General features: G+C 31.8%; 4 protein-coding genes across 6 annotated transcripts; 3 read left to right on the plus strand and 1 right to left on the minus strand.

Moving 5' to 3' along the window:
* Nucleotides 1-6619: 6619 nt before the first annotated feature.
* On the plus strand, nt 6620-9761 carry LOC107433864 (SNF1-related protein kinase regulatory subunit beta-2). The gene is made up of 5 exons (XM_016045237.4): nt 6620-6905; nt 7154-7323; nt 7884-8065; nt 8179-8341; nt 9444-9761. The coding sequence occupies exons 1-5, from the start codon at nt 6902-6904 to the stop codon at nt 9759-9761; spliced, it is 837 nt and encodes a 278-aa protein (XP_015900723.1). The 5' UTR covers nt 6620-6901.
* Nucleotides 9762-10194: 433 nt separating this feature from the next.
* LOC107433866 (uncharacterized) lies at nt 10195-11061 on the minus strand. The gene is made up of 3 exons (XM_016045239.4): nt 10819-11061; nt 10621-10690; nt 10195-10481 (listed from the first exon to the last, which is right to left on the minus strand). The coding sequence occupies exons 1-3, from the start codon at nt 10964-10966 to the stop codon at nt 10337-10339; spliced, it is 363 nt and encodes a 120-aa protein (XP_015900725.3). The 5' UTR covers nt 10967-11061; the 3' UTR covers nt 10195-10336.
* A 1124-nt stretch (nt 11062-12185) lies between these two features.
* On the plus strand, nt 12186-14421 carry LOC107433903 (alpha-1,6-mannosyl-glycoprotein 2-beta-N-acetylglucosaminyltransferase). 2 transcript variants are annotated; one of them, XM_016045295.4, is made up of 2 exons: nt 12186-12700; nt 12946-14421. In XM_016045295.4, the coding sequence occupies exons 1-2, from the start codon at nt 12675-12677 to the stop codon at nt 14237-14239; spliced, it is 1320 nt and encodes a 439-aa protein (XP_015900781.3). In that variant the 5' UTR covers nt 12186-12674; the 3' UTR covers nt 14240-14421. The 2 variants fall into 2 exon arrangements, with proteins under 2 accessions (XP_015900781.3, XP_015900780.3); XM_016045294.4 differs by having other exon boundaries at nt 12187-12700; nt 12824-14421.
* Nucleotides 14422-21000: 6579 nt separating this feature from the next.
* On the plus strand, nt 21001-27774 carry LOC107433896 (phytochrome C). 2 transcript variants are annotated; one of them, XM_060816538.1, is made up of 5 exons: nt 21001-21451; nt 22309-24429; nt 24884-25700; nt 26432-26728; nt 26909-27774. In XM_060816538.1, the coding sequence occupies exons 2-5, from the start codon at nt 22386-22388 to the stop codon at nt 27117-27119; spliced, it is 3369 nt and encodes a 1122-aa protein (XP_060672521.1). In that variant the 5' UTR covers nt 21001-21451; nt 22309-22385; the 3' UTR covers nt 27120-27774. The 2 variants fall into 2 exon arrangements, with proteins under 2 accessions (XP_060672521.1, XP_048327255.1); XM_048471298.2 differs by having other exon boundaries at nt 21002-22137.
* Nucleotides 27775-27852: the final 78 nt, after the last annotated feature.

Consider the following 27852-nt stretch of genomic DNA (forward strand, 5'->3'; position numbering starts at 1 on the left):
AATTTCTATTGACTTTTTAGGCTTAAAAAAATTTTTTTTTTTTTCCTTCGAGAAACTATGTCAAATAGGACTTATATGTTATATTATAACTTTAAAGATATCTTTAAAAAAATAAGATCTATTGGTATTTTATTCTTAATTTGTATTAGCAATTGGGAAACTTTTAATGATTTTTAATTATAATCAAATTTATATATAAGAAAAAAATAACTAAGAGATTCATCAATAACACAAACACACATGATTATAATTAATTAGTGAGTACTTAATTTGATGAACAAACTAGTAACGTATATAGACAATATTAACCAATACAATATCACAACCATATATAAATTAATTTGGACAAAAGTTTTTATACTACTTCTTTTATAGCATAAAGAGTGACATAGAGTCCTTATAACAAAGTGTTTTTTACTGTCACGTGGTGAGATATGGTTTGCAAACAGTGTGGTATCCACGTACATAGCATTCATTCTCCTTTCCTTGCTGAGGGTGCCATGTGGTGGTATAAAATCTGCAATCTTCACTTGAACTCCCTTAAGAAAAAAAGAAATATTCTATATATATGTAATTTGTCAAAATCTTTCTTCTTTTCTAATTGGAATATTTGAAAGACAATCTTAGTTCATTTTTCCTTTTTTCTTTTTTAATTTTAATTTTAGAGTTTACATGCACATGCATATATATATATATATATATATATATATATATATATATATATATATATATATATATATATATATATATATATATGTATATTATGGGAATTTTTATGGTGCAGACCATATCAAAACCGATATTTTTTAGAAGAAAAAAAACGTTGACTTTGCTTTATATGTATACACAGCATATACAGCAAAACCAATATTTTTATTTTTTTTTCAAAACTCATCAAAAACATTGGCTTTAGTATAGTCTGCATCGTAAAACTGCTTTGTAAATTATATAGTAATGCTAAAATCTTAAGTGATCAAGTAGTAATCCTTAATATTTATCATGTTATTAAATACTTAACATAAGTTAAAGAATTATATTCTCTATAGATTAAAATTATATATATATATATATATATATATATTATAATCTTCCATTAATCATCTTCATCATTGATTTAATAAAATTAAGGATGTTTACATGACAACTTTTTTAAGTTTTTGGATTTAAATTCAAATAACGATTAACAATGAAATCAAGTAATAAGCATTTAACATGCAGACATTTTTTATTTGATTAAACTAGAAGTTTTATTAAGGAGACTAACTTCGTATTAAATATATATGTATATATATATATATATATATATATACAAAAATGCTATTGTAAAGATGATTTTCGACAAAAAGGTGATCGATAAGTATTTATCACCGTCCAATTTGCACAGTTTTATGTAATCTAAGTCTAATTACATATAATCATGCAAAACTGAAGGGTCATCCTCCACCAAGAGTGATGCTGTCCATCTTAGCAAAATTGATATATATTACATGTTGGGTTATACCTTATATATTAATATTAAGTGTGAAGCCATAATATTTTGAGGTGCTAAGCACCTAGACTCTCAAATAATTTGTTAGTGGTACTAGAGGGCTAATTTCATAAAAGTTATCAAAGCATGGATTTGTCTTTTAATTATAGTTTGGTAAAATTTAATTAGGCTTATATATATAGCTTATCAACATTCAAATGGTAGCTCAATATTCGTGATCCCTTATCATTTTTATGATCAGTAATAATATATGCATATTTATATATAGATTAAAATAGGCCAATTCTTCATATATAAAACACACTAATATATGGTTTGGTAAGAAAATATAGAGCATTCACACTTTGAACAGTGAATTAAATAATCAGAAAGCATGCAGACAACAAAATATTCCGCCAATATAGGTTGATCACCATTACCGATCGGTAAAAGTTCACATGTACCGTTTGGAATCCGACTTATAAATGACATGAATGTTTACCTCAAACTTGTTCATCATAGCATATACAAATATAGAGGCAGATTTATTACCCTATTTATTTGTGTACATCACTGGTTTGACCTATTAAGCACCTTCTTATAAGGCCTATGGATACTGTAACCTAATATCCATTCCAACAAAACATTGTACAAAAGGTGTGGCATGCATGCATGCAAGGCCATATGTTGTGAATATGGTTCCTGTTTTATATTATATTGAAATTTTACTAAAGGAGCAAACTGTAGTATGTCTAATTGAATTTTCAATTTTAAATCATTAAAAAAAATGAAAATACTTTTACTATTCGATGTGTTAATATATTTTTGTTTTATATTTATATACTTATAATATGTATGTCAGGCCCTTATAGTAACTTTTATCCTTATGATTCTTGAACTAAAATGCAATTATTCTTGTCGCATTAATATTAAATTAAGCATTGCCATGCATCTCTGTCATTAATTTTTCTTTCCAAATCCATCTTTCCATGAATGAATTTATTAGAACGTTATTATATGTTAGCATGACTAATATATATGAAATGAAGAAAACAACTTGAGATTAGTATATAAATATATATATATATATATATTATATAAATATACATTTATAAATATAAGACGTTGCTGTCAAAGATGGACCAATAAAGCCGACCCACGAAGATTCTCTTCAATTAATGTCACATCTCTACCTATGTGAAACCAACGCTTAACTACCAGCCTATTTATGCAAATTATACATACATACATGCATACATACATACATGTGTGTGTATATATATATATATATCATCACTTTCTGTGTCTCTGCTTGTGCTTTCTGTTTGGCCCGCCAATATTTAATCTTTTTGTTTACTTTCTTAGCTAAGGATTCTTGAAGGGAAAAATCACTCTCAATAGATTCTCACACCAAAATGTTTTTCATTCAAAGGCACAAATGAGCGCAAAGCAGGAAACGGTATAAGCCTATCATTGGGCAGCATCTTGCATTTCCTTTTAGCTTGTTATTATCGATTGGCTGAACAAAAAAGAGATACCCACTTCCTCCATCCTTTCCATGATCTTGGATGCCATCGCATTCATCTCTTAACCATATGCATACAACATTATTTTCAAATACGGGTTAATACAAAACATGCTCAACTAGCATATATATATATATATATATATATACATATATACCTCTGTGTGTGTCTCTATGTGTGTGTTTGCCTGTACAATCAAAATCATATTAGGTCAAATATAATGGTTTTACCATTAAAATATCATTTAATAACTATGTATTATTTTAAAAACTAAAATTTAAAAATATGCATTAACCTTGTATCGATCCAAACCATTAGTATGTTTTTATACATTACCTTTTAAAACAATTTCAAAAACTAATAAACAAAATATCTCTAATGGTAAAATTACTATGTTAGTTTAATGCGAGTCTAACTATATGTATACATAAACATAAACATATATAAAGGGTATGCTAATTATAAACGCACACACATATATATATAGAAAGGCTATGGTGCGGTTCGTTTGTATGCGAACTCGCACCAAGGCCGATACATTTTAAAAAAGTGTTGGGTTTATACACAACAAAGTCGATGCTTACCAATGTTTTTTTTTTCAAAAACGTCGGCTTTGGTGTGGGGCCGTATACAAACGAACCGCCTCCTCATATATATATATATATATATATTACCATGAAAATTTTACCATGTTACATGAAATCAAAAATTTTGTCTGGGAGAGTAAAAAAATATGATAATTTTTCCAAAAAGCATTATCTATTGCAAATACATAGATGGTGGTTTCAGTTAAAAAAAAAAAAAAATTCTTTTCTACTATCTTGGACAAAATTTGTCCAGAATTTTCTATATGTGAAACTCTTATTATATATATATATATATATATGTGTGTATATGTATATGTTTATGATCTAGTGGACTATCTAACTCATCTTATAATGTTAGATATTCATATCATATAAAACTAAATGAGAATAAAGAAAAAAATGCATAAAAATTTTAATTTTTATTTTAAAAAATCTAATATTATTTAAATATCATGTGAAAGTTTAATTAGTTTATATTAAAGAGTTCATTTTTATTTATTATATTTTTATTATTAAAAAATAAAAATAAAAAATATTTTAAATTAAGACTATCAATATATGATTTACCGATCCTATTTCTAAATAATTAGTTAATAATAAAAGTTATCCATTATAAAAAGCTAGAATATATATACAATGGTGCTTAGATGAGGATTTTCTTAATTTGAATTAAAAAATGATAAAATTAATTATTTAGAGTTCATAAATTTAATAAGAGGTAACATGTCGGTAAGATAAAATCCAAAATTTTTAAGTGATCAAAGTTACTCATCCGCAATTTAAGAAGTCACATGGGAGAGATATGAACTACTTCGGGAACAACACAGGCAGAGCCCTTTTCATGTTTCAAAAGGGTGGAGCTGCTGATGATGTGTATTGGCAATTCAATGAGGTTGGATACTATACTTTAAAAAAAAACTTCACATGGTGGGTTTTGATTTCCTGCTGGAATTTTGTACCATATATTGGATTTGGATACCGGATCTTGTTTGGTAAAAGCATGCAGATCATCAAGGACTCAGCTACTTCCTACGAGCCTAGAGTTTGGTAGCTAGCTAGATAGAGATCCACTGCTGTTTTCTTTTGTCCAAACTCGCCATTAATCATTTGTCCTGCGGTACACTTTTTGCCTGAGAGAGGGTTGGTGAAAACAGGGGGAAAAAAATATATTATAAAAAAACACTTCTATATTTTTTTAATGATTATTTTTCAACAATTATACTTTTCTATGCATCGAGTTCCCAATTTTCAAATAGAAATGTGAATCAGATATAAACTAAGTAAATTTTATTGGACAAATAAAAAATTAAAAAATTAACTTTTAGTTGCTTATATGTTTATTATATTGCATTCATGATCAATATTAGTTTCAGGAGAATGTTTTTAGTTTTGTTTTCAGTATAATTAGATTTATATTTTTAAAAAAACATCATTAATTTTTCATTAATTAATTTTTTACCATTTAATTTTAACAATTAAAAATTAGAATAAATTTCTACAATATTATTCTAACATAAAAGAATAATTTTTTATAATATTATTCAATCATAAAATACTCATTTTTAACATTCAATAACTTTTAACAATTAAAATTAATTAATAAAAACTGATAAATGAGTTTGTTTTGATATAAAAGAAAAACTAAAAGGAAATTAATGATGATATTTAAAAAAAAATTAATTTAAGTATAATTTTAATAAAATTAAAAAAGTTTAAATGAAATTTACTCCAAGCAAAATTGTTTTAGTAATAAATAAGATTTTTTTTTTGGCTAAAAATAATTAAGATATATGTTGGAAATTGAGGCATATCATAACTGTGGCAACTTGGACTGAATTCAGGATTGCCTTTTATTTTATTTATTATTATTATTTTTTGTGCGTGTTTGTGTGGGTGTAATTATAGATTTTATGTTGATTTTCAAACGATAAAGTTTCCTAACTTACAGTGCACCAGGCTGGACTTTGCCAACAAGAAAGAATAAAGTGTCCAAACTATAATTTAAAAGGTACTCAAGCAAAAGAGAAAGGATGCTTAAGGTATGCTTTTTCTTTGATATAAATTCCACAGAATTACTCTTTATTATACACCTAGGTATATATACACATACACACACACAATGTCAATTTATAGCTATATGGATTTTAGACAGTTCATAGTTCTTTTTCTTTGCACGTGTGGGATCATAATATTATTAGAAAACTTGAAACTTATATGATGAGAATTATAACAATATTCTCTTTTTTCAATTTTTTTTGACTAATTTTAGTAGGACCTAGTTGCTGTACAATTTTTACTGTTCCATTCCAGGCATAAGTGGTTGTTATAAATAATATTTTCTGCATAAATAATTAAAAACCCTCATCAATTATTGCTACAAGGTACCGTAACCAACAAAGCTCTCAACCTGTGAAAAAGGATCAAAAAAGCATATTAATTGCTTTTTAACCATCCGTGATTTCTGTATTTTATTACCATTAGCAATTTGTTTTTCTAACGTTGATGATTGCAAAAGTCAAAGTTGTTTTTTAAATGTATCTAAATTTAGAGTACTAGAGTTGGGATACACACCATTTTTGGTTACTCTCCAAACATATATATATATATATATATACTTTTAACACAAACCACATTTGTTGCATTCCAAAGCATTGACTTATATATATATATATATATATATATTTTTGGTTTCAATTGAAAGAGTTTTGAACTCAGAATTGTTGATGGAGAAAATAATTACTTTCTCACTAAAATGTAGGTACCAAATATGAAAATTAAAATTCTAAGTTAAAATTATTCACCAAACAACTTTTTGGTCAAGTGGGCAGTCTCCTTGTTTGCTTCGAGTATAGGTTTGGTTCAACTTGTGTACAAGGCTATATCAGTAATTTCATATAAATATCTCGATGTTCCATAATATATATATATTAAGGTGAGGTGGCAAGGTGGGATTGGTCAGCTTCATGAAAACTGACATACACATAGCAGAGGAAACCAAAAGTGTTAAACGACACAAGACGACATCAAAAGAGCACCATTATTAGTCCACCGTAGGATCTTCCAAATTCATTGGAGAATCAAATTCGCTGTTCATCACGCAGTGAACTTTGTCACAGAGAGGGAGAGAGAGAGAGAGTTTTTTAGAGAGAGAAAGAGAAAGAGAAAGGGTAAGAGAGAGAGAGAGAGAGAGAACAAATTGCACTTTCCATTCAGACAAACAAAATCAAATCTCTATAAGTTAAAGCTGTGAAAACAATGCAAAACTCCCTTCAGTCAATCGTTGGTCTCGTTTCTTGTACCTTTCCAGTCTATTTTCTCAGATGGGTATGTAACCTGAACCAATTTAAGTTATGAGGCTTTCTGCTCTTTCTTTCTTTTTCTTTTTTTTTTTTATTTTTTTATTTTTTATTTCCCTCCTCAATTTTTTGTTTTTAAATTTTCTGATTCATGGGTTTGTTCGGTTATTTCGTTTTTTGAGCTTTCAAGTTTCTCTAATTTATTTATTTATATATTTTTTGGTTTGTTATTAGAATTATTGATATTGTGTTAATGGGTTTTCCTTTGTTTTTCAGTAATGGGTAATGCCAGTGGTAGAAAAGATGGAGAAGGCCCATCTGGAACTAAAAGCTATGAAGAAAATTATGACGGGTATGATTTGGTGTTTCCAGAGCCCATGGCTATGGCTCACTCACCTCCTCATAGCCCTAGGGCATTCCAACCACCTCTTTTGTTCACTCTTCCTGTGAGTACTTTCTTTTCTGTTTTCTTCCATTTTCCCACAACACCTCTGTGAAAATTTTTTGTTTTTGAGTTATGAGGTTCTCAAGTGAGCTCTTGTATTATTTAAATAGTTTTTCTAGTTTTTATTCTGTTAATACTTGTATTTGAGTGTTGGATACTAAGGGATAAATATGATTAATTTGCTTCAGTTTGACGCAAGTTGCAGCATCTAATTGTTGGATTTTGTTTGTGCTATTTTATCTTTTTCAGTCATTTTGTTGTTGGATACACGATCCTGAAATTATATTAGTTGTCTGGAAAAGGACAGGAAAGATTACATGGATTTTATATGTTTGTATTAAATCTTTCTTATGCTTGATTGCTGATCACAAGGTCATGCAATTCCATCTTGATGTGTTTGCTATAGTTGTTGTGTCCCTTTACCATGAATTCTATATGCATGCCTTTTGCAAATACACAGGAAGGAAAAATGGAAAGTATGTTCCTGAGTCAAGACCTGGCTTTAATTCTGATTGAAATTTTTGTATTCATGAACTTGAACTTAGATATTCTGTTTCTCAGAACCCTGTAGTACCCCAACCAAGACCTGGTGAGGCAATACAAGCGCAAACTCAAGCATATTTTGGACATACAATGCATGGTGATGACACAGTCAATGAGAGATTGAAACGGGTAAAGCTCTCATGGAATCATGGTGGCAAGCAAGTGGCTGTAACTGGATCATGGGACAACTGGGAGACCAGGTACTGGAACTTATGGGAGTCTGTCTACATTCAGTTTCGGAGTTTCCAAACTCGTTATTGATTATTTTTATTTTTCATTTCGATTATATGGAAAATGCATCTCTTTCTATCAGAGACCTCCTGCTTGGTACTGGGGATGCTTTCTATATTGAAAAGCTACTCCCATCTGGTATCTACCAGTTCCGCTTCATTGTTGATGGATATTTGAGGTGTGCTCCAGACTTGCCATGGTTCAGTGATAGTTCAGGGAATGCTTATAACATTTTGGATTTGCAGGTAATACATGACTTCTAATCTCTTAGCCTGAAAGTTTTACTGCTCTCTCTCTCTCTCTCTCCCCCCTAGTTATCTTTCATTTTTGTTACAATCTAGTACTGGTAGTAGAAAGAATGCCAGGGTTCAAATAGGCATTTGCATCTCCGTTCTGGTGCTAATATAATCCTCTTGGTGAGAATTGAAATTGACTTTTAATAACTTGAAATTAGTATGCAAACTGAAAGCATGTCATCGTTAACTGCATAACAATTTCAGTTTGTTGCATATAGCATGTCTTTTCAATGTTATGATCCCTATTTACTGAATTCGAATAATAACGATTAATGCGAGTGTTGAACTGTGGATCTGTCATTGTCAAGTGCATTTGGTGGTGTTTTGGAGTTCTGAGTTCATGAGTTAAAGTGAGAGCTAGACTGAAATAGAAAGTTGTGGCTAATGATCTCCAAAACTCATGGGTTTTCCATGCCTGTTCATCATGGGTTTTTGAAGAAGGTCGTCTGCTGCATATCATCGGCTGCACTTATCTTCTGCTAGTCCAATAGCCTAGCTTCCTACTAGCAACTCGGTCAGATAGGAATGCCCACCACAAACTACCGGTTTAAATACTACATTTTTGAACTTTTGGGTCATAGTAGTGTCCAAATCAAATTTACAAAGTAGATTCATCAATTACCATGCTGATATAGACGTGTACATATCTTTACATCGTTTACGTAAGCACTACCTCTAATGCGTAATAAAACTTTGCTATGCTTTCCACTAGGTGCTTCTGGTATACAAGTCTCATAAGTATCTTTTAAAGTTGATGTTTTTGATGATACATACTTCGAATCAGCTACTTACAACAACAAATTTTATTTATGTAAACAATTCCAAAAAGGTGTACAAAACTTGAGGTTGGTTGAGACAAGAATTGGACCTAATTCCACCACTCCTTTTTGGGCTTTGTGGCACAGACATCGAATTTGTTTTAAAATATTGATTCGGCCTTAAATTACGGAAATAACAGTTGTTCTTGTCTACTATCAGGCAACATCATATATCAATAAACAAACGCGATACAACCTTGTTCATCTCTCTGAAACTTTTGCTGTATATGCAGGAACATGTTTCAGAATTGCCAGAGAACCTATCAGAATTTGAATCTCCTCCATCCCCACCTTCAAGTTATGACAACAAATGCTTAAGCGAAGATGATTTTAGTAAGCCTCCACCAGAAACACCTCCTCAACTACAATCAACAATTTTAAATGAGCCATCCTCCTCCTATGATGCTCATCAACCTCAATGCTCAGAGCTGAACCATTTGTATATCCAGACCCATAATGAAGGTCGGTTTATGGCACTCGGCTCCACATATAGATTTCGTGAAAAATATGTTACAATGATTCTGTACAAGCCCTTGAAGAGAAAAAATTAAAAAATATACATATTTTTCCTATGTAAAATTTATTTAATATATATTTGATATTGTTAAGAACATTTTTCTTAATTTAGTGCGCTGATATTAGTTAATGTAAGTAATACAAGGACAATTATTTGCCCAATATATATACACAGTAATGTAATTTCTATATATTCAATTTAGAAAACATAGTATAGCATTTTATGATTATCATTTTATACGTGTAATTTTTGGCAGATTAATTATTTGGTGCAATAAAAAATAGTTTATAAACATACATTAATAGCTTAATTTCCAAATGCAAAATTAAAAATAACTTTCTCTTCTTGTAATACAACGAAATCAAATTACAAACATGATTCATATTATAGAACATTTTCAAATAAAATATTGTTTTGGAAAAAAAAAAAAAAAAACCAAAACCACTTTGATAACCAAATGGTACAAATTAAGAAAAAAGTTACTTTAGTCATTACGTATTCTCTTCTCAGAACACAAACATCATAGAACGTGGAAAGGTTATTGACACGATGCAGTAAAAATAAAAACAGAAAAATTCATTTTGCAGTTCCCTCAATCCTAAAGCAAATTCATCGAACAGGTACCTTTATCCAACCATTAGCAAAACCAATGGCTAAGATTACAAAAGGTGTTGACATGCCAAATATGATAATGTAAGGAAGAGGTGTCTTCATGGGATTTTCACCTTCCCTCTCTCCGGCTGTTTGCCAATACCTGCACTTGTTATATATATAAAAGATAAATAAATAAAAATAAAAGTAAAAATAAATCCCCTTCTCTGTAAATCTATCATTATTTGATGATGATGAAAAATATTTTAGAGGACTATTAATGAGTGGTAAGCTAGGCTTACTGCTCAGGTTCTTCTTCTCTGGTTATAAATTTTTTCTTCCCTCCCTTCTTGACTTCTTCCTCACCACCACCTAACACCATTAAAACCATGACCATCGTTAATCTCATCCTCAGTTTTCTTTATAAATCCAGATACTACAAACAAAACACATAAAAGTAATGGTAAGTAAAATACAAGAGATTATACAAATTATTTTACCTAATTTTGCATGAATTTTGTAATGGTGAGGCGTCCTCTTTGGTGAAATGTTGAGAGTGTGAGAGAGATGAGAAAGTGGTGATGAACAGGATGGGAGTGGAAGTTTTGTGGTGGGAGAAGAAGAGATCAGAGCCAGCTTGGCTGCCATTTCTAAAATGGAATTGAATTCTCTTCTTTGACCATGCCTTGACTATCAAATAAGTGACACTGGTTTTGGATAATGGATTCTGTGGCTCTCATATTTTACGAGTTACCATAAAAGAATATCTGGTTATTACCCCCCCAAAAAAAAAAAAAAAAAAAAAAGCAAAATCATAGAATATCTGGATATCTACTAACCTTATCCACCCGCTTGCGAAACACGTGGAATTAAAGTTTATTTATTTATTTAGTTTACAGATTCATGGTCTTAAACCCAAAATAACACTAAACTAGGGAACCAGCGGAAGGTATCCTAAAAATCAAGGCTGTTTTTCGGGGTCTAGTGGCAAAGTCAATATATATTCCGGTCCGGCAAGGTTATGAATTCAAATCCCCATAGAACGCCTTAGAGACAATTAAGGAATGAGGATTTAATATTTCTCAATGTCTTGTCTTTATTATTTTTGAGTGAATATCTCTTACAAATGTAAAAAAGAAAATTGTGTTTTTTTTGAAATTATAATGGCATCTAGATTCCAGCTAAGTTTAGCATAACCAAAAGTAAGAATTTGGAAGATAAAAGAAGAATAAAAGAATGCAAATAATTTTGCTTAAAGCTAAAGTATAGATAAAGATGAGCATACCATATTCACTGATTGCTTGATGACACGTTTGTTTGCATAATCAGAGAATCTACTTATGCGTGGGGCAATATATATAATAATGCAAGCATGCTTTATCTATTTTTTGGCAATGAAGCATGCTTTAGCTTTACCTAACATACATACATTCTTGTATGTAAATACTATTTTCACCACAAATGCAATTCATGGTGGGAGTTTAGCAAATTAATACCAATCATGACTTTCTATTTACTTTATTTATTGCGTGTAAATGCCACAAGCAAGTTTTTAACTTGTCTTCAGGACAACAGCACAGTAATAAATGCCATATTTTCCTTAAATATAAAAGAACTCTCATTTTAAATAATAATAATAATAAAAAATTTGAATTTATTTGGAAAATGCATCAATAAAGCTAAACACTCGAAATCACCCAGTAAGCAAAATTGACCAAAAAAAAAAAGCCAAATGTCAAAAAGTAATTATGAACATGATAGTGGATGTTTATTATATAAAATGACAATTTTAGCCTTCAAGTTGACTTCGTCATTTTTGTTCCCAATAGACTGCAGATGAGATTGATTACAATCCCACTTCCAAAAGTTGTAGACTTTTAGCTGGGCTAGTTTGCAATTAAAGTTAGGAAGTCCCGGCTATTTGATTGGAAACCCAGAACCGAAAACTACCCCAAGTAGGCATTTTCTCTTCCACTTTTCAAAACCAAAGTCTTCCTCTGGGAAATTTCCATTCTACTCCTCTTGTTTCTGCCCTGTTCTGTTATTGTTTTGTCTTTTCTTTTGAATTTTCAAATCCGTCAACAATGCAATTAGGGCCGTTGATCTCAAAGACAACCACGCTTTGAAGCAAACGAATGCTCGAGTTTGACATTTCGTCGCCTACCCAGTTTCTTCTTCTTTCCCTTGTAGTTCAAGATTCTACCATAAACTCTGGTTCTTCTCCAGCTTTTCCTATGTGGGTTTTGCAATTTCTTGCTCTATAATAGCTTGGTTCAAAGTATAAAATTTTTCTACCTGTGGCGGCAGGAAGCTCGAAAGTTTTTAGTTAATGGGCGTCAACTAGAACAAAGTTTTGATGGGTCAATCTCAGTTTGGAGATTGGTATGGAGGTTTTTGATTATTTCCCTTTTTACTGATTTAATCTGCTCTTTAATGGGTCAGTGCTGGTTTATGACTTAGTTTTTTTTTTTTTTTTTTTTTTTTTTTTTTTTTTTTTTTTAAAAGGATCAAGTTTTCGTTTTTATTAATGGAAACTTACAGATTCTTTCTTTATGAATTCTGTGAAGCTATGGATGCTGTAATTGTTATATGAAACTGGGTTTTGATTCTTTTTATTCTATTTTTAGCGCTATGGCTTCCAACAAGAAACCCCGTTTAAAAGATAAGCCTGCACTTCGCCGCTTTCTTTTAGTAGTTTCTATTACGCTGTTGGGGGTTTTTTTATTGATTATTCACATGGGAAAAGATTCAAGATCCAAATCTTCATTTGAATTGGATGAGGATTCTTCTTATAAGTTTAACTATTCTCAGTTTGGAGAAGAACTTAACCTCCCCAAGCAAAATACATTGTCCATTGAATTGGAAAAACGAAACCAGATGCCCCCTAGAAATAGAGATCTATATCCAAGATTAGCCAAGGATCATACAACCATAGTTCTATATGTACACAACCGACCCCGATATTTGAAAGTAGTTGTCGAGAGCCTATCCCGGGTAGTTGGAATAAGTGAAACTCTGCTGATAGTTAGCCATGATGGTTATTTTGAAGAAATGAACGAGATTATTGAGAGTATCAGATTTTGTCAAGTCAAGCAGATATTTGCTCCTTACTCTCCCCATGTCTTCCTTGATAGCTTTCCTGGAGTCTCGCCGAAGGACTGTAAAGATAAGGATGATGCAGAAAAGAAACATTGTAATGGGACTCCTGATCAGTATGGAAACCACAGGTCTCCAAAGATCGTGTCATTGAAGCATCATTGGTGGTGGATGATGAACACTGTTTGGGATGGATTGCAAGAGACAAGGGAAGACTCGAATCATATTCTTTTCATTGAGGAGGACCACTTTATTTATCCCAATGCATACCGTAACTTACAGATGCTTACGGCATTGAAGCCTAAAAAATGCCCTGATTGCTATGCTGCAAATTTAGCACCTTGTGATGTGAATTCAAGAGGAGAAGGTTGGGATAGTTTGGTTGCAGAGAGAATGGGAAACGTGGGTTATGCTTTTAATCGGACTGTTTGGAGGAAAATCCATAAAAAGGCAAGAGAATTTTGTTTCTTTGATGATTATAACTGGGATATAACGATGTGGGCAACGGTATATCCCTCCTTTGGTGGTCCTGTTTACTCATTGCGAGGGCCTAGAACAAGTGCAGTTCACTTTGGAAAGTGTGGTTTGCATCAGGGCCAAGGAGTGAAAAATGCTTGCATTGACAATGGTGGTGTAAAAATCGAAGTGGATAAGATAGATAAAGTTGTCAACATCAAACCAGAATGGGAGGTCCGGGTCTTTGAGAATCAACCAGGGTATAAAGCTGGGTTCAAGGGCTGGGGAGGCTGGGGAGACGAGAGGGACCGCCAATTGTGCTTGAATTTTGCTCGTATGTACCACCTTGAAGACACTGCTTCTATGTGAAGAGTTGCATTTTTGGTATCTTATGTTATACAACTGTTGTAACTGGTGAATCTAGCATAGTTTCTGAGTAATTTAACATATATAGCCCTCTATTTGGTGTAAGATTTAACCCATTTTGGTGTATTGTTTCTTCCAAAAAGTTGCTCTAAAAGATATACACTTCTCATATCTTTTTGCTGAAAGCTTCTTATTCTTATGCATTTCTGCTGCTTTACTCATTGGAGGACAACCATCTGTTGATTGATTTTTGATTTTCCTCTCTTTGTAGTGGACTATTTGTTGATATGCATGTGCTGTATGTGCTTGAGTTTGTGGATGTGCATGTGCATGTGCATGTGCATAAGCATGAGCATGGACATATCTCTGTGCATACTGCATGGATTCATAGACAACTTTGTTGCCTTATGCTAGAAATATCTGAATGTTTGGCAATAGATTTGGAAATTAGTAGAAACCTCAGCTTTTGCTTATTTTTTCAGATGATATGATTCTGTTAAATGCTAACTTGCTCAAGGCATAACTTCCCATTGATTTTATATTCACTTGTAATTATTGGGCATCAGAATAACAGTTTTGTTTCTGCATTCTCTTGTTTATTATTCTTTCAGTAAGCTGTGGTTGTAATTTCTTTGAAAGGAAATATCAGTGGAAATTAATTGTTCAAATTCTTGCTTCAAGTTTTGGAAAATAAGCTTGTGAGGACCATTTTAGTATCAAGTCCACGGTTAATGGAACAATTCTGGCGGTGGCATGTGGTATGTTGTCTTCCCGCACGCCCTTCACTTCCTGCCTCCTCCCTTTGTTTTGGCATGGATGTTACAGTACAGGTGCTATCAGTTTTCTAATTATATGCTTTAATGACATCTAGAGAGCCCTTTTTTGAGGAATTTAAACATTCCAAATTTGAAGCCCGTCCATTATAACTTCTGGGGCATGAAATTTCCAATATGAGCATTTTCACAACCTGACCAAAATTTCTGATAGATTCAAGAAGTCTTTGTACCTATCATTGGTATGTGACTCCTTGATTGGTATAATTCCAATGTTTAAGCTCTCTTGGCTTGTTTTATTCACTGATTCTTCTCTTTTGGTCATTGATTCATTGGCTTCAGTTTGTAGTGATTTGAGTGATTTGCGGGAAGTTTTCTTGTTCCACGTTGTATGTGTGAGTGTCACAAATGATTCTTAATTTTGGTTGAAGTAACAGGTATAGACCTAAGTGAGTGTAATAAAAGACATTATCAGGATGTCTTAATATCATACTTTCTCGTATATCGAATATTTACCAAAGGGATTTCAAAAATATATGTTTACCACTCTACCATTCTTTTTTGCTTTTGTTGAAATCAAGAAAAACAAGTGGTTATGGGTAACAGAGTGAGAGTGCGTGGAATCTTTCATCTAAATTCTTAAGATATGGAGCATATATTTGTTAGTCAGCAAGTCCCACATTCAGAGCTCAAAGCCATTTCATAGGCTTTCTTATTAAAGGATACATGCACATATCCCTTTTGTGATCTTATGTTTTGCATTTGTAGAATCGTATGCCCCACCCCCACTTTTCCTTAGGTGTCATTCTGTACTTTCCACCAATTATTATGGCCCACTAGCCAAGTTGTAGGTACATGGTACATCATGTCTTGGACATTTGTTGTAATGTGGAATTTCCGATCCAATCTTTGTATTTTGATGGCTTTTCTTTCTAATTACGAGTGATCGCACATTCTATTGTTTTCTATTACTAATAACAGGGAAGACGATCTCATCATAAGCTAAGTATGCAATTTTAGCATATCAAAATTTGCTAGATATATACTGACTTTTGCCTTTTTAACCTTATAAATACGTAATGAAACCTTTGTTGATATTGGAATTTGGGTTAGGAGAATTTAAATTTTCAATACTTGTAAATATATATATATATATATATATCATTATAATGTTCTAATGAAATTTTAATTAGAATTTAAGCATATTCAATTAAAAATACATGTATATTTTGAAATAATCACATATTTTTAATTGAATATGTTTAAGTCTATATAATTTTATTAAAACATCCTAACGAATTTTTTTTATTTATTTATATACACTATGAAGACGTACTATGATAGGAAGATGGTCAAATAATAACGACAGCATAAAGATTAGATTTTATGAAGTATGAACAGAATTAAAAGGCACTTTTGATATTTACTAGGAAGTGAACAGATGAGAACAAAAATATCGGGGAATTGTTAAATATTTAGTTTATTTTAATATTTTCTACATAACATAAAGGATAAATGATTATTGCAAAAAGTATTAATAATTAATTTGATAGGTGTATAAAACTCCCGTTAACATGTTTGTGAGGGCTTTTTTTTTTTTTAATGAAAGTTTTGATTAATACAAGAATAATACATTATATTATAATTATTTTTTAAGGATTATTTACATCAAGTTGAAAATGTCAATAATTTCTACGATATTTTTTTTAAAAAAAATTATATTTTTTAATAAGTGGATATTTAAATTTTAAAAAATTGAATAAAATTTTTATAATTTTTATTAAAATTTATCGATATTTTTATAAAAATTTCTATTTATATATTTCTATATCTGAAAATTTCAACATAATTTTCATAAAATTTTTAAAATATTAATTAATTTTAAATTTTATTAAAATTTTAAAATATTACTGAATATATATATAAAGATTTAAATTGAAAAAAAAAAAAAAGGCTAGATCTTCCATTAATATAAAATATTCAAATTGGACAAAAAAGAGTCTAGATCTTCATGTAAGAGTAAACTCCCTCATGTGAAGACCATTTGGAAATGCTTCCTGCAGCAGCTTGAGGAGAAAGAGATCGAGATGCATGAGGATGTTAAAAAGTAAAATAATAATTATTATAATAATAATTTATAATTTCATTGCAAAATGTTTTAAAATGATATTTAATATAGAAGGAAGTATCATTAATCTTATTAATTAACTTATTTTTGTTGATTACGTGGTAAAAAATGACAAATTCAGTTTGAACTTCATCATTTTATAAAAAGTTAAATTCAATTTAAGTTTCATTAAAAAAGAATTTATGAAATTTGAATTTCACCATTTATTTTTCTCTATATATATGCATCTAAATTTGTTGTAAAACTTAATCCCATTTTATAAAATGAGAGAGCTTTAGTAAATGATCACTGTATTTTCTTTTAATTTTTCTCTTCTTCTCAATTATATTGTCTTGGCCCAGTCTTTTTTATTTTACCAATAACCTCCTCTATTTTATCCAAGTCGCCAATCCAACAGAGGGTACCCCCTTACAGCATCTAAGGAGGTTACTCTACAGCAGAGAAGGAGATTGAGATCCCAACTGACCCACCGAAAATGGCGTTGTAGCCTTGTAGATGCGACAAAAGATTAATAATAATAATAATAATAATAATAATAATAATACCGTTTCCTTTTTGCGATAAGAACCAACATACGGGTCATCCTCAAACACCACAAACAACTAAGCATGATTTGATGGTTGATTTAAATTAAATTAATTATAAATGCAATTAAAATAAACAAACTTATTTTCTATTTTACAACCTCTATAAAAATTCAAATTGAACCCCAAAAAAAAAACAAAAAAAAAAGATAAATAAATTGGATCTACATATCAAATGAAGTATTATGGCAATGTTACAAAAATATCTTCTCCTGTGAAGACCATTTGGAAACACCCGGAGGAGATCAAAATCCCAAATTTTATGTCTGGATTGAGGGTATAAAAAGGAAAGAAAATAATTTAAATCATTTGTTTTGATCGTCAAAAAAGAAAAAAAAAATGATAAAGAAGGAAAGAAAAAAATAAATTATGTCCAATTTTAAACAGCTAATTTCCATCCACATTCAATAGAAAACAAAAATAATAATAATAATAATAATAATAATAATAAATTTTTTTAATATTTCAATATTATTCGTATTAATTAAAAGCTAATTGATTGAAATATATTATATTTAGGATATTTTTATAAAAATATAAACTATATTAATTATTTTTTATTTTTTTTATTAATAACCATCAAAATAAATAATTATTATAAATATTTTTTTCTTTTCTTTTTCTCGCTAAATTTATCTTCTTTTTTTTCTTATTGGCCTCCAATCCAAATATAATATAAGGAAACTTCCGTTGCAAGATATATATGGTTTAATTTAAGCCATTCGATTCAATAAAACAATCGCTAAGACGTAATCCTTTTTCTTTTTTTTTCCTTAATAAAAAAACACTCTGGTTTCAAATTTTTTTTTTATATTAAATTTTCATTTTCAAAAATGTAATTAACAATGTGAACTTCTAGACAAATAACCTGGCCAGGTACATTAATTTAACGTTGTTAGAGCGTTTCAAGGTCTTATTGGGACAAAAGGAGAAAAGTCAGCAAGAGGTTGAGATGTCTAATGAGTGACAAGAGTGAGCAATATTTGTAAAGATATTACACAAATATTGTAACTTAATTGTGGAGATTCACAAATTGGACAAGGCTTTACGGGCATATTTCATCATTTCCTACTTTATTTATTTGATTTTGTGGTCCATCCCATTAAGTAATGGATTGAAATTAATTAATTTCCTTATTCCTCAAGCAAACTCCATGTGGGGTTAAGTTATAATTACATTATTATTCATATTTATAAAAAGTGTGAAATAATAACATCCATACCTATCCAAATTCCCTTTTTTAACTTGAATGTTAAAAAGTCAAGTGAAATAAGTCTAATTTATATTTGTTATCTATTATTGTTTATATATATATATATATATATATATATATATATATATATATATATATATATATTATTTTAGTATCCATCTTTAAAAAATGAATCATGACTTTTATCTATTTTGTACTTTTTTTTTTTTGGGCTCTCATTTTCAATTTTTTATTTTATTTTAAAAAAAGATCATAACAATTTATTTATTTATTATTATTATTTTTTAAGGCTTGTAACATTCTACTTGATTGTGTTGTTTTAGTTTAATGGATAAAGAACTTTTCAAGAGGCTAAAACGTGGTTACTTAAGAAAAGACATACGGTTGGAAATATAAAGTAACATTAAACAACATTTTATCCCTTAAATTACATGCTTTTCACAATTTACTCCTCAACAAAATAAACTGGCATATTTTTTAAAAATAAAAAATACAAAAAAACTCTGACATTATCCTAATGTTATTTCCCCATAAAATATTAAAAGTTCCCCATACAACCTATTGCAAATATTATGATGACAAAAGCCCTTGGATCTTGTTAAAACCTAGGTGAAGTAAGCCTAATTTATGTTTGTTATCTACCATAATGAAGTATGACCTTTTTATATTTTTATGCATAAAATTTAAAAATAATTAAAATATTGGTCTTTGAAGGATGCTAAAGTTGCTATAAAGTAAAAAAAATCCAAATGTTATTAAGGTCTTTTTTTCTTTTTCTTTTTTTGCTTTTTAAGATGGTTATTAGGGTATAATTTTAGTAATCTAAAATTTACTAAAAAAATATTAGTAATCAAACAGTATATAATTACATCTATACTTTCTGAATTTTGTAACGGTTTACAATTTTCCTCCTAAATTTTGCATTATTATTATTATTTATCCAACTAAAAGTTCAAAAATTTGGTTGTGGAAGTAGGACCATGGGAACTGAACCTGAACCGAACAGTTGGGGATATGCGATGTGGCAGGTCACGTGTACATATTGGGTGTCTTGCGCTGTGATGGTGACACGTACCAAGGTTCCACTTGCAAAGTCATTGGGTTCTTGGGGACCAAAACCTGCATTCAGGAATGTTAGGATTACGTCGCTGGGTCCCACTCTACTTTTCCAATCTTCTCCTCTCCACCCCCACCATCATTCTTTTGCAAATTTTATCCCAAAAAAACAAAAAAAAAAAAAAATACCACAACTATTTTTTACTGTTTCACCTAAATTTTATTTTATTTTTGTCTTCTTCCTAATCCTAGAACAATAAAAAGCCAGATTAATTTATTATTATTATTATTATTATTATTTTTTTGTTTTGTGGAAGTTGAGATTCCAATCTATATTATTATATATATATATATGTAAAAGAACAGTTTATATGCGACTTGTTTTTAATATAAATGGTGGAGGGATTCAGACTGGTTTGCTTCTAAAAGATAATTAGATTCAAAAGAGAATATAATTTTAAAAAATTAAAAATAAATATATTTTATTATATAAAATTATTAAATTGCATATCACATCAAGTATATTTAATTAAGTTTCTGATATCGTTACAGAAGAATGTAATAATTTGTATAAAACAATTAAAATATCCAATTATTCATAAAAAAAATAAAAAATCAGAATATCCAATTTGTTTTTTAAATTTTTTTATGGGTGAAGTGAAATCTTGAGAAAAATAGTCTAGCTCAGGAAATCTCTAGTAGCTGGGTCCCTCTTGTGGGAGTTACATACTTATCATCATGAATCATCCAAAGAAAGCAACAACCAGACAGACTGATCCAATTCTAAGCTAATCAACACCGTATCTAATCTAATACCCATATAAAAATGTTGCTGGTAGCTACCAAAAGTGAAAAAAAAGTTAAAAATGTTGCTGGTTGCACTTAAAAATTCACCCAAAGTCAGTGCCTGGTTAACTTCAACAACATCAATCCTTACTATCCAACATTTTCTTTTCCATATTATTCAAAATAAATAAGAAAAAATAAATACCAGTGAAGATGATAGTTTAGCTGAAGAACATCTCAATTTTTACATTTATGAGTTAAGGAGTTAAAGTTTAAATCCGAATAAGCTTCGTTATTATTATTTTGGATGATCTTATACTGTTATATCCGTGGTTCAGATGGCCTAATACCTATGATATTTCCAGGAGCCTCTGTTTTTTTAAAACAGAAAAAAGAATAAGAAAATAAATAAATAAATAAATCCAAACTTTATGATTCGCCTGCATAATTTACCTTACCAGGACACTAACACATGGCCTTTTCCTTAAAGAAACAATGAACAAGAAAATAAATTGACAAATCGTACCGGAACAATACCCACGTGACCAAAACCATCAAAACTCTACCCTTTCTTTTTTTTAATATTATATAAATATTTATTGAAAGGTGAGAGTAAGCCACAGAAATCCCGTTGATTTCATGTGTTGGTGATTCACAAAACTGCAAAATTTGATGGTTAGTGACGGCCAAACTCTCTCTTCCACCTTCTTTACATATAAATTTCGATTTATCTGAATGGATTTTTTATTTAATTATTTATAAATTCTGGGTTTTTTTTGTTGGTCTATTAAAGTTCTGGTTTTTTGGGCTTTGAAATTTGTGGGTATAGAGAAGAAAAGAGTTTTTGAGTTCTCTTTGAAGAAGATAGAAGAAATTTAAGCAGGACCAAGGTTTTCTTTAATGTGATTCGGAAACTATTTTAACGGTTTAACTTACTATAAAACTTTGGTGGGGGACCAAAGGTGGTGTTTTTATTTTTATTTTATTTTGATTTTAATTATATATATATATATATATATATATATATATATATATATATATATATATATATGTCTGGTTTATGCGGGTGTAGAGGAGCTTGGTGGAGTTTATCCAGGAGAACCTACTTTGGAGATTTTATAGGAGAATCCATTTTACGATGACCCTTTTCTTTATCTTGTGGCTTCTTTTTTTGGGTGTTGGGAATAATAGAATCATGAGGTCTGTGTGAATTGTATAGAACCTTCTTTATTTCCATGGCTTCATGGGATGTAAAATGAAAAAGGGATTGCTTTTTTGGTGTTAAATTTGGTGGTGGGTTTCACTATTTCAACTTTCATGATGATTCCTGGGTCCGTTAGATTCCAGCTGTCCAAGAGAAGGTAATTTGTAACACAATTTTGGATTTTGATTTTTGGTTTTATGTTAGATAACACTCATTGGTTTTCTTGATCTGGAGAAGAGAATATTGTTTTGTGCTTTTTGTTTTTTGTTTCTTTTTTTTCATGTACGGGTGTTTGAGTATTGTTTCTGTGTTATTCCATTATTTAAAGTACATGGGCCGGAGCGATTAAACTTAGGTGGTCAAAGAAGAAAGATTTTAACTTGGAGAGGAAGAAAGGTTGAGGGGATGTCGTCAAAATCGACCAACAAGACCAATTGTTCCAGGAGTAGTTCTGCTCGATCAAGACATGGGGCTCGCGTTGTTGCACAGACCCCCATTGATGCACAGCTTCATGTGGAGTTTGAAGAGTCCGAACGCCATTTCGATTACTCTAATTCTATTGATTTCAACATCTCTAGTTCAACTAGCAATGTCCCCTCCTCCACTGTTTCAGCTTACCTCCAAAAGATGCAGAGGGGTAAGCTCATACAACCATTTGGTTGCATGATTGCTGTTGATGAGCAGAACTTCAGGGTGCTTGCTTACAGCGAAAATGCCCCAGAAATGCTGGACTTGGCCCCTCATGCTGTGCCAAATATTGAGCAGCAAGAAGCTTTGACTTTTGGAACAGATGTCCGGACACTCTTTCGGTCCTCAGGTGCCTCTGCGCTACAGAAGGCAGCCAATTTCGGGGAAGTTAATCTTCTCAACCCCATATTGGTTCATTGTAAAAGCTCAGGTAAGCCCTTCTATGCAATTTTGCATCGGATTGATGTGGGGTTAGTTATAGATTTGGAACCTGTGAATCCAGCTGATGTTCCAGTAACTGCTGCTGGGGCATTGAAATCATATAAGCTTGCAGCCAAAGCCATCTCAAGATTGCAGTCTTTGCCAAGCGGGAACATATCACTGTTATGTGATGTTTTAGTTAAAGAAGTTAGCGAGTTGACAGGTTATGATCGTGTAATGGTATATAAATTTCATGAAGATGAACATGGGGAAGTTATTGCTGAGAGTCATGGACCTGACTTGGAACCTTATTTGGGTTTGCACTATCCGGCTACTGATATACCACAAGCTTCAAGGTTCCTCTTCATGAAGAACAAGGTTAGGATGATATGTGATTGCTTAGCCCCTCCAGTTCAAGTCATTCAAGACAAAAGTTTGAATCAGCCACTAAGTCTTTGTGGATCTACGTTGCGATCTCCTCACAGTTGTCATGCACAATACATGGCGAATATGGGTGCGATTGCATCGCTTGTAATGTCTGTGACGATCAATGAAGAAGATGATGAGATGGAGAGTGATCAGCAGAGGGGAAGAAAATTGTGGGGTTTAGTCGTTTGCCATCACACAAGCCCTAGATTTGTTCCATTCCCTTTGAGATATGCTTGTGAGTTCTTGATTCAAGTTTTTGGGGTTCAGGTCAGCAAAGAAGTGGAGTTGGCTGCTCAGTCAAGGGAGAAACATATATTGCAAACTCAAACTGTGCTTTGTGACATGCTTCTAAGAGATTCCCCAGTAGGGATTGTTACTCAGTCACCTAATGTAATGGATCTTGTTATGTGTGACGGAGCTGCATTATATTACAGGAATAAATTTTGGTTGCTTGGGGTCACTCCTACAGAGGCACAAATTAGAGATATTGCTGAATGGCTCCTGGAGTACCATAGCGGGAGCACTGGCTTAAGTACTGATAGCCTTATGGAAGCTGGCTATCCTGGTGCTTCAGTTCTTGGTGATGAAGTTTGTGGAATGGCTGCTATTAGACTTACTTCAAAGGATTTCCTGTTTTGGTTTCGCTCTCATACAGCGAAGGAAATAAAGTGGAGTGGTGCAAAACACGATCCTGATGAGAAGGATGATGGAAGGAAAATGCACCCTAGATCATCATTCAAGGCTTTTCTGGAGGTGGTTAAGCATAGAGGTATACCTTGGGAAGATGCAGAAATGGATGCTATTCATTCCTTACAGCTGATTTTGAGAGCATCACTGCAAGATGAGATTGCTGATAGCTCCAAAATGACTGTAAATGTTCCATCATATGATGACCGGATACAAAGAGTGGATGAATTGCGTATTGTCACGAATGAAATGGTTCGACTTATTGAGACAGCTGCTGTCCCCATTTTGTCTGTTGATACCTCTGCTAAAATAAATGGGTGGAATACCAAAGCAGCTGAACTAACGGGATTGGCTGTTGAGCAAGCAACTGGTATGCCTTTGGTTGATCTTGTTGGGGATGATTCAGTTGAAGTGGTGAAAAACATGCTTTCACTGGCTTTTCAAGGTGATACTACTCTTTGTCCTTCATATCTATCTAGCTAATTAGTTGCTTGTCATGCAGTTCACTGAATGCTTTATGTTATCGTGATTACATCAGTGCTAAATGATTTGTGGATTTGTATCTCTGAGCATGACCGTAATTACAGCATATAGGTGAATCAGGCAACTACAGAATGTTGTGTATTATTAACCTGCACAGTTTTATCTGGAGATATATGGAGTTGAAGAAAACATTATGCAATGGATATTGATTCATGCTAGTACAAATCAAGATATCTACCAAATCTATATAATGTGAACATATTATGTATATCATGGAATTGTGTTTTTTCCTTTTTTGTCTGTGTTTATTTGTTGAATTGTATTTTATAATTTCTTTAAAGCAATATGCAACTATGTTTCTATGCTTAGATGGTTTTCGTTCTAGATTTCCATTTGACAAGATATCAAAATGGCAGGTGTAGAAGAGAGAAACATTGAACTCAAACTGAAAACTTTTGGCCCTCAGGAAAGCAGTGGTCCTGTAGTCTTGGTGGTTAATGCATGTTGTAGCCGAGACAGAAAAGAAAGTGTTGTTGGGGTTTGCTTTGTTGGCCAAGATCTTACAGGACAAAAGATGGTTATGGACAAATTTACCCGCATTCAGGGGGATTATGTTGGAATTGTCCGCAGCCCATCAGCGTTAATTCCTCCCATTTTTATGACCGATGAGCATGGGCGATGCTTGGAATGGAATGATGCAATGCAAAAGTTGTCTGGTTTAAGCAGGGAAGAAGCTACTGATAAGATGCTTCTTGGGGAAGTTTTCACAGTCAACAAATTTGGCTGTCGTCTTAAAGATCATGATACATTAACCAAGCTTAGGATACTACTGAATGGTGTAATTGCAGGAGAGGATGCAGATAAATTGTTTTTTGGTTTTTTCGATCAGCAGGGTAATTTTGTTGAGGCCTTACTTTCTGCTAGCAAACGTACTAATGCAGAGGGAAAAATCATTGGGGTTTTATGCTTTTTACATGTGGCTAGTCCAGAACTTCAGTATGCTATGCAGGTGCAGAGGATATCAGAGCAGGCTGCAGCTGATAGTCTTAAAAAATTGGCATATATGCGTCAGGAAATTAAAAAGCCTATGAATGGCATTGTGTTCATGCAGAACCTAATGGACTCTTCTGATTTGGAGAAAAAGCAGAAACAACTTCTTAAGAAAAGCAAATTGTGTCGAGAACAATTGGCCAAGATTGTTGATGACACAGATATTGAGAGCATTGAGGAATGGTATGTGTTTTTTGACTTCAGAAAATTTGTTGTTCGCCCATAAAATAATCAATTTATTTGTTCTCGTATCAGATTAAATGGTAACTTTCATTGTTAGATTTTCACCTTAAAAGCAACACTGGATTTGATGACTTTGTTTGCATTATTGTTCTTGATGCAGCTTTACTTCTAGAAGACATTCTAATTTAGCTGTGTCAGTTACTATGCTTGCATAAACTAATGGATATGGGAAATGCTATCATGTTGCACATCTGTATGTGTTTGCATATGTAACAGCTCAGGTGCTTTGCTGTTTAAGAAAATTCATGAAAATAGTCTACACAAGTGGTGCAAAGTAAATTTTTAAATTGATTGGTAGCGCATGTTCTATTGTTTCAAACAGAATATAGAACATGAGCTTGTCGAATGACATGTTCCTCTATTTGCATTCTTCAATGTAAGTTTTAAATTAACATGGGGAGACTCAATAAAGAGGTTGATAGAGTTAGTTTGTGTAGTAATGTTTGGTTGTAGATGTGGCTACTTTGTTAGGTTGGAATCACTGAGCAGGACGGTGTAATGAAGGTTTGATTACAATATTAATCATCCTTCTTTTTTCGTTTATCAAATGTACTCTTTGTGACTCATTATAGTGTGACATTCTTGTGTTGATGTGCCGCTTTTATTTTTTATTTTTATTATGTTATGATGATTTTTGGAAAACTTTTGACCTTTCAATAACGTGTTTGCAGCTACATGGATTTGAGCTCTAGTGAATTTAACCTTGGGGAAGCTCTTGACGTTGTTATAAATCAAGTTATGATTCTGAGTCAGGAGCGACGGGTACAAGTTATACATGATTCACCAGCTGAAGTGTCGTCCATACACTTGTATGGAGACAACCTGAGGCTTCAACAAGTTCTTTCTGATTTCTTGAATAATGCACTCCACTTTACCCCTGCATTTGAAGGATCATCTATTGTACTCAGAGCAATTCCAAGGAAAGAACGTATAGGAACAAAAATACACATTGTTCATCTTGAATTTCGGTAAGTGCTGTTTACAAGAGCTGCATTTTCTTCTTCCTTCTTCTTCAAGAGTGTCTCTCTCAGCGAACATATCCAATATGTAATTTTGTACACATAGCAGATACTGTTAATAAATCATATACCAATTGAGAAAGAAAGAATCAACTAATGGCAAACTTAATCATGTGGTTCTCTTGGCAGGATTACACATCCCGCGCCAGGGATTCCAGAAGATTTAATTCAAGAGATGTTTCATCACAACCATGGTGTCTCAAGGGAAGGTCTTGGTCTGTACATCAGCCAAAAACTAGTGAAGATCATGAACGGCACTGTACAATATCTGAGAGAAGCCGAAAGGTCATCTTTTATAATTCTCATAGAATTTCCATTGGCGCGCCAGATCGATCAGTGAAGCCAGTGGTTTTACAAACCTAAATTCACCAATACCACCAATGTCCATATGGAATATTGATACAAAATGAAAGAACAGGTGGGAAAGATGAAAGCAAGGCCTCATTTCCAGAGGTTCTAGAAAGGAAATTACATATCACGTTCAACCAAAGAAAAGATTTTCTCCAAAAAAAGGCTCCATGCATCCCATGTATTCTTCCCACATACCATTTGCAACACCATTCTTTTTCGTCTCTCTCTATTTCTGTACAAACATTTGTGTTGAAGAAGACGGAACTAAATTGTTGGTGGCAAGCAGAGAAATCATAGCTCAATCAAAACCAATGGTGGAGCAAAGCTTTTGGAGGTGGAGCAGATTGGGTTTTGTGGACCAGGTAAGGTGTTAGAATAATACTTGGAACTGAGAGAGAGAGAGGGGGGGGGGGGGGGAGTTAACCAGTGTATATAAGATGAGCGTTTTTACATTGATTGATTAAGCAGTTAAAAACACTTTCAAGAGGCCCTCTGCATCATGATGTTAAAGAATCATTCCAATATGATCTAGACATTGCCAACTTTATTTGTGGCCTTAGATAGAGAAAAATTAAAAAATAAAAATAAAAAATGGTGCCTTTTAATTATATAGTATTTTTATATAAGTGGTATTAATTAATTTATATTTACAGTATATTTTATTTAAATATATTTTTTCTTGCTTTGTTTTGAACATAGTGATAATGTTTGTTTGGCTTGAA

This window comes from Ziziphus jujuba, chromosome 4 (assembly GCF_031755915.1).
Source record: "Ziziphus jujuba cultivar Dongzao chromosome 4, ASM3175591v1".
Lineage (NCBI taxonomy): Eukaryota > Viridiplantae > Streptophyta > Magnoliopsida > Rosales > Rhamnaceae > Ziziphus > Ziziphus jujuba.

Excerpts from the sequence above, each read along its gene's own strand:
- LOC107433864 (XM_016045237.4), top strand. Across the intron at positions 7,324-7,883 it reads CTCTTTTGTTCACTCTTCCT|AACCCTGTAGTACCCCAACC; the intron begins GTGAGTACTTTC and ends TCTGTTTCTCAG. Across the intron at positions 8,342-9,443 it reads ATAACATTTTGGATTTGCAG|GAACATGTTTCAGAATTGCC; the intron begins GTAATACATGAC and ends CTGTATATGCAG.
- LOC107433866 (XM_016045239.4), bottom strand. The coding sequence starts at position 10,966 with ATGGCAGCCAAGCTGGCTCTGATCTCTTCTTCTCCCACCACAAAACTT. Across the intron at positions 10,691-10,818 it reads CAAAATTCATGCAAAATTAG|GTGGTGGTGAGGAAGAAGTC; the intron begins GTAAAATAATTT and ends TAATGGTGTTAG. Across the intron at positions 10,482-10,620 it reads AGAGAAGAAGAACCTGAGCA|GTATTGGCAAACAGCCGGAG; the intron begins GTAAGCCTAGCT and ends TAACAAGTGCAG.
- LOC107433903 (XM_016045294.4), top strand. The coding sequence starts at position 12,908 with ATGAAACTGGGTTTTGATTCTTTTTATTCTATTTTTAGCGCTATGGCT.
- LOC107433896 (XM_060816538.1), top strand. The coding sequence starts at position 22,386 with ATGTCGTCAAAATCGACCAACAAGACCAATTGTTCCAGGAGTAGTTCT. Across the intron at positions 25,701-26,431 it reads ATTGAGAGCATTGAGGAATG|CTACATGGATTTGAGCTCTA; the intron begins GTATGTGTTTTT and ends ACGTGTTTGCAG. Across the intron at positions 26,729-26,908 it reads ATTGTTCATCTTGAATTTCG|GATTACACATCCCGCGCCAG; the intron begins GTAAGTGCTGTT and ends TTCTCTTGGCAG.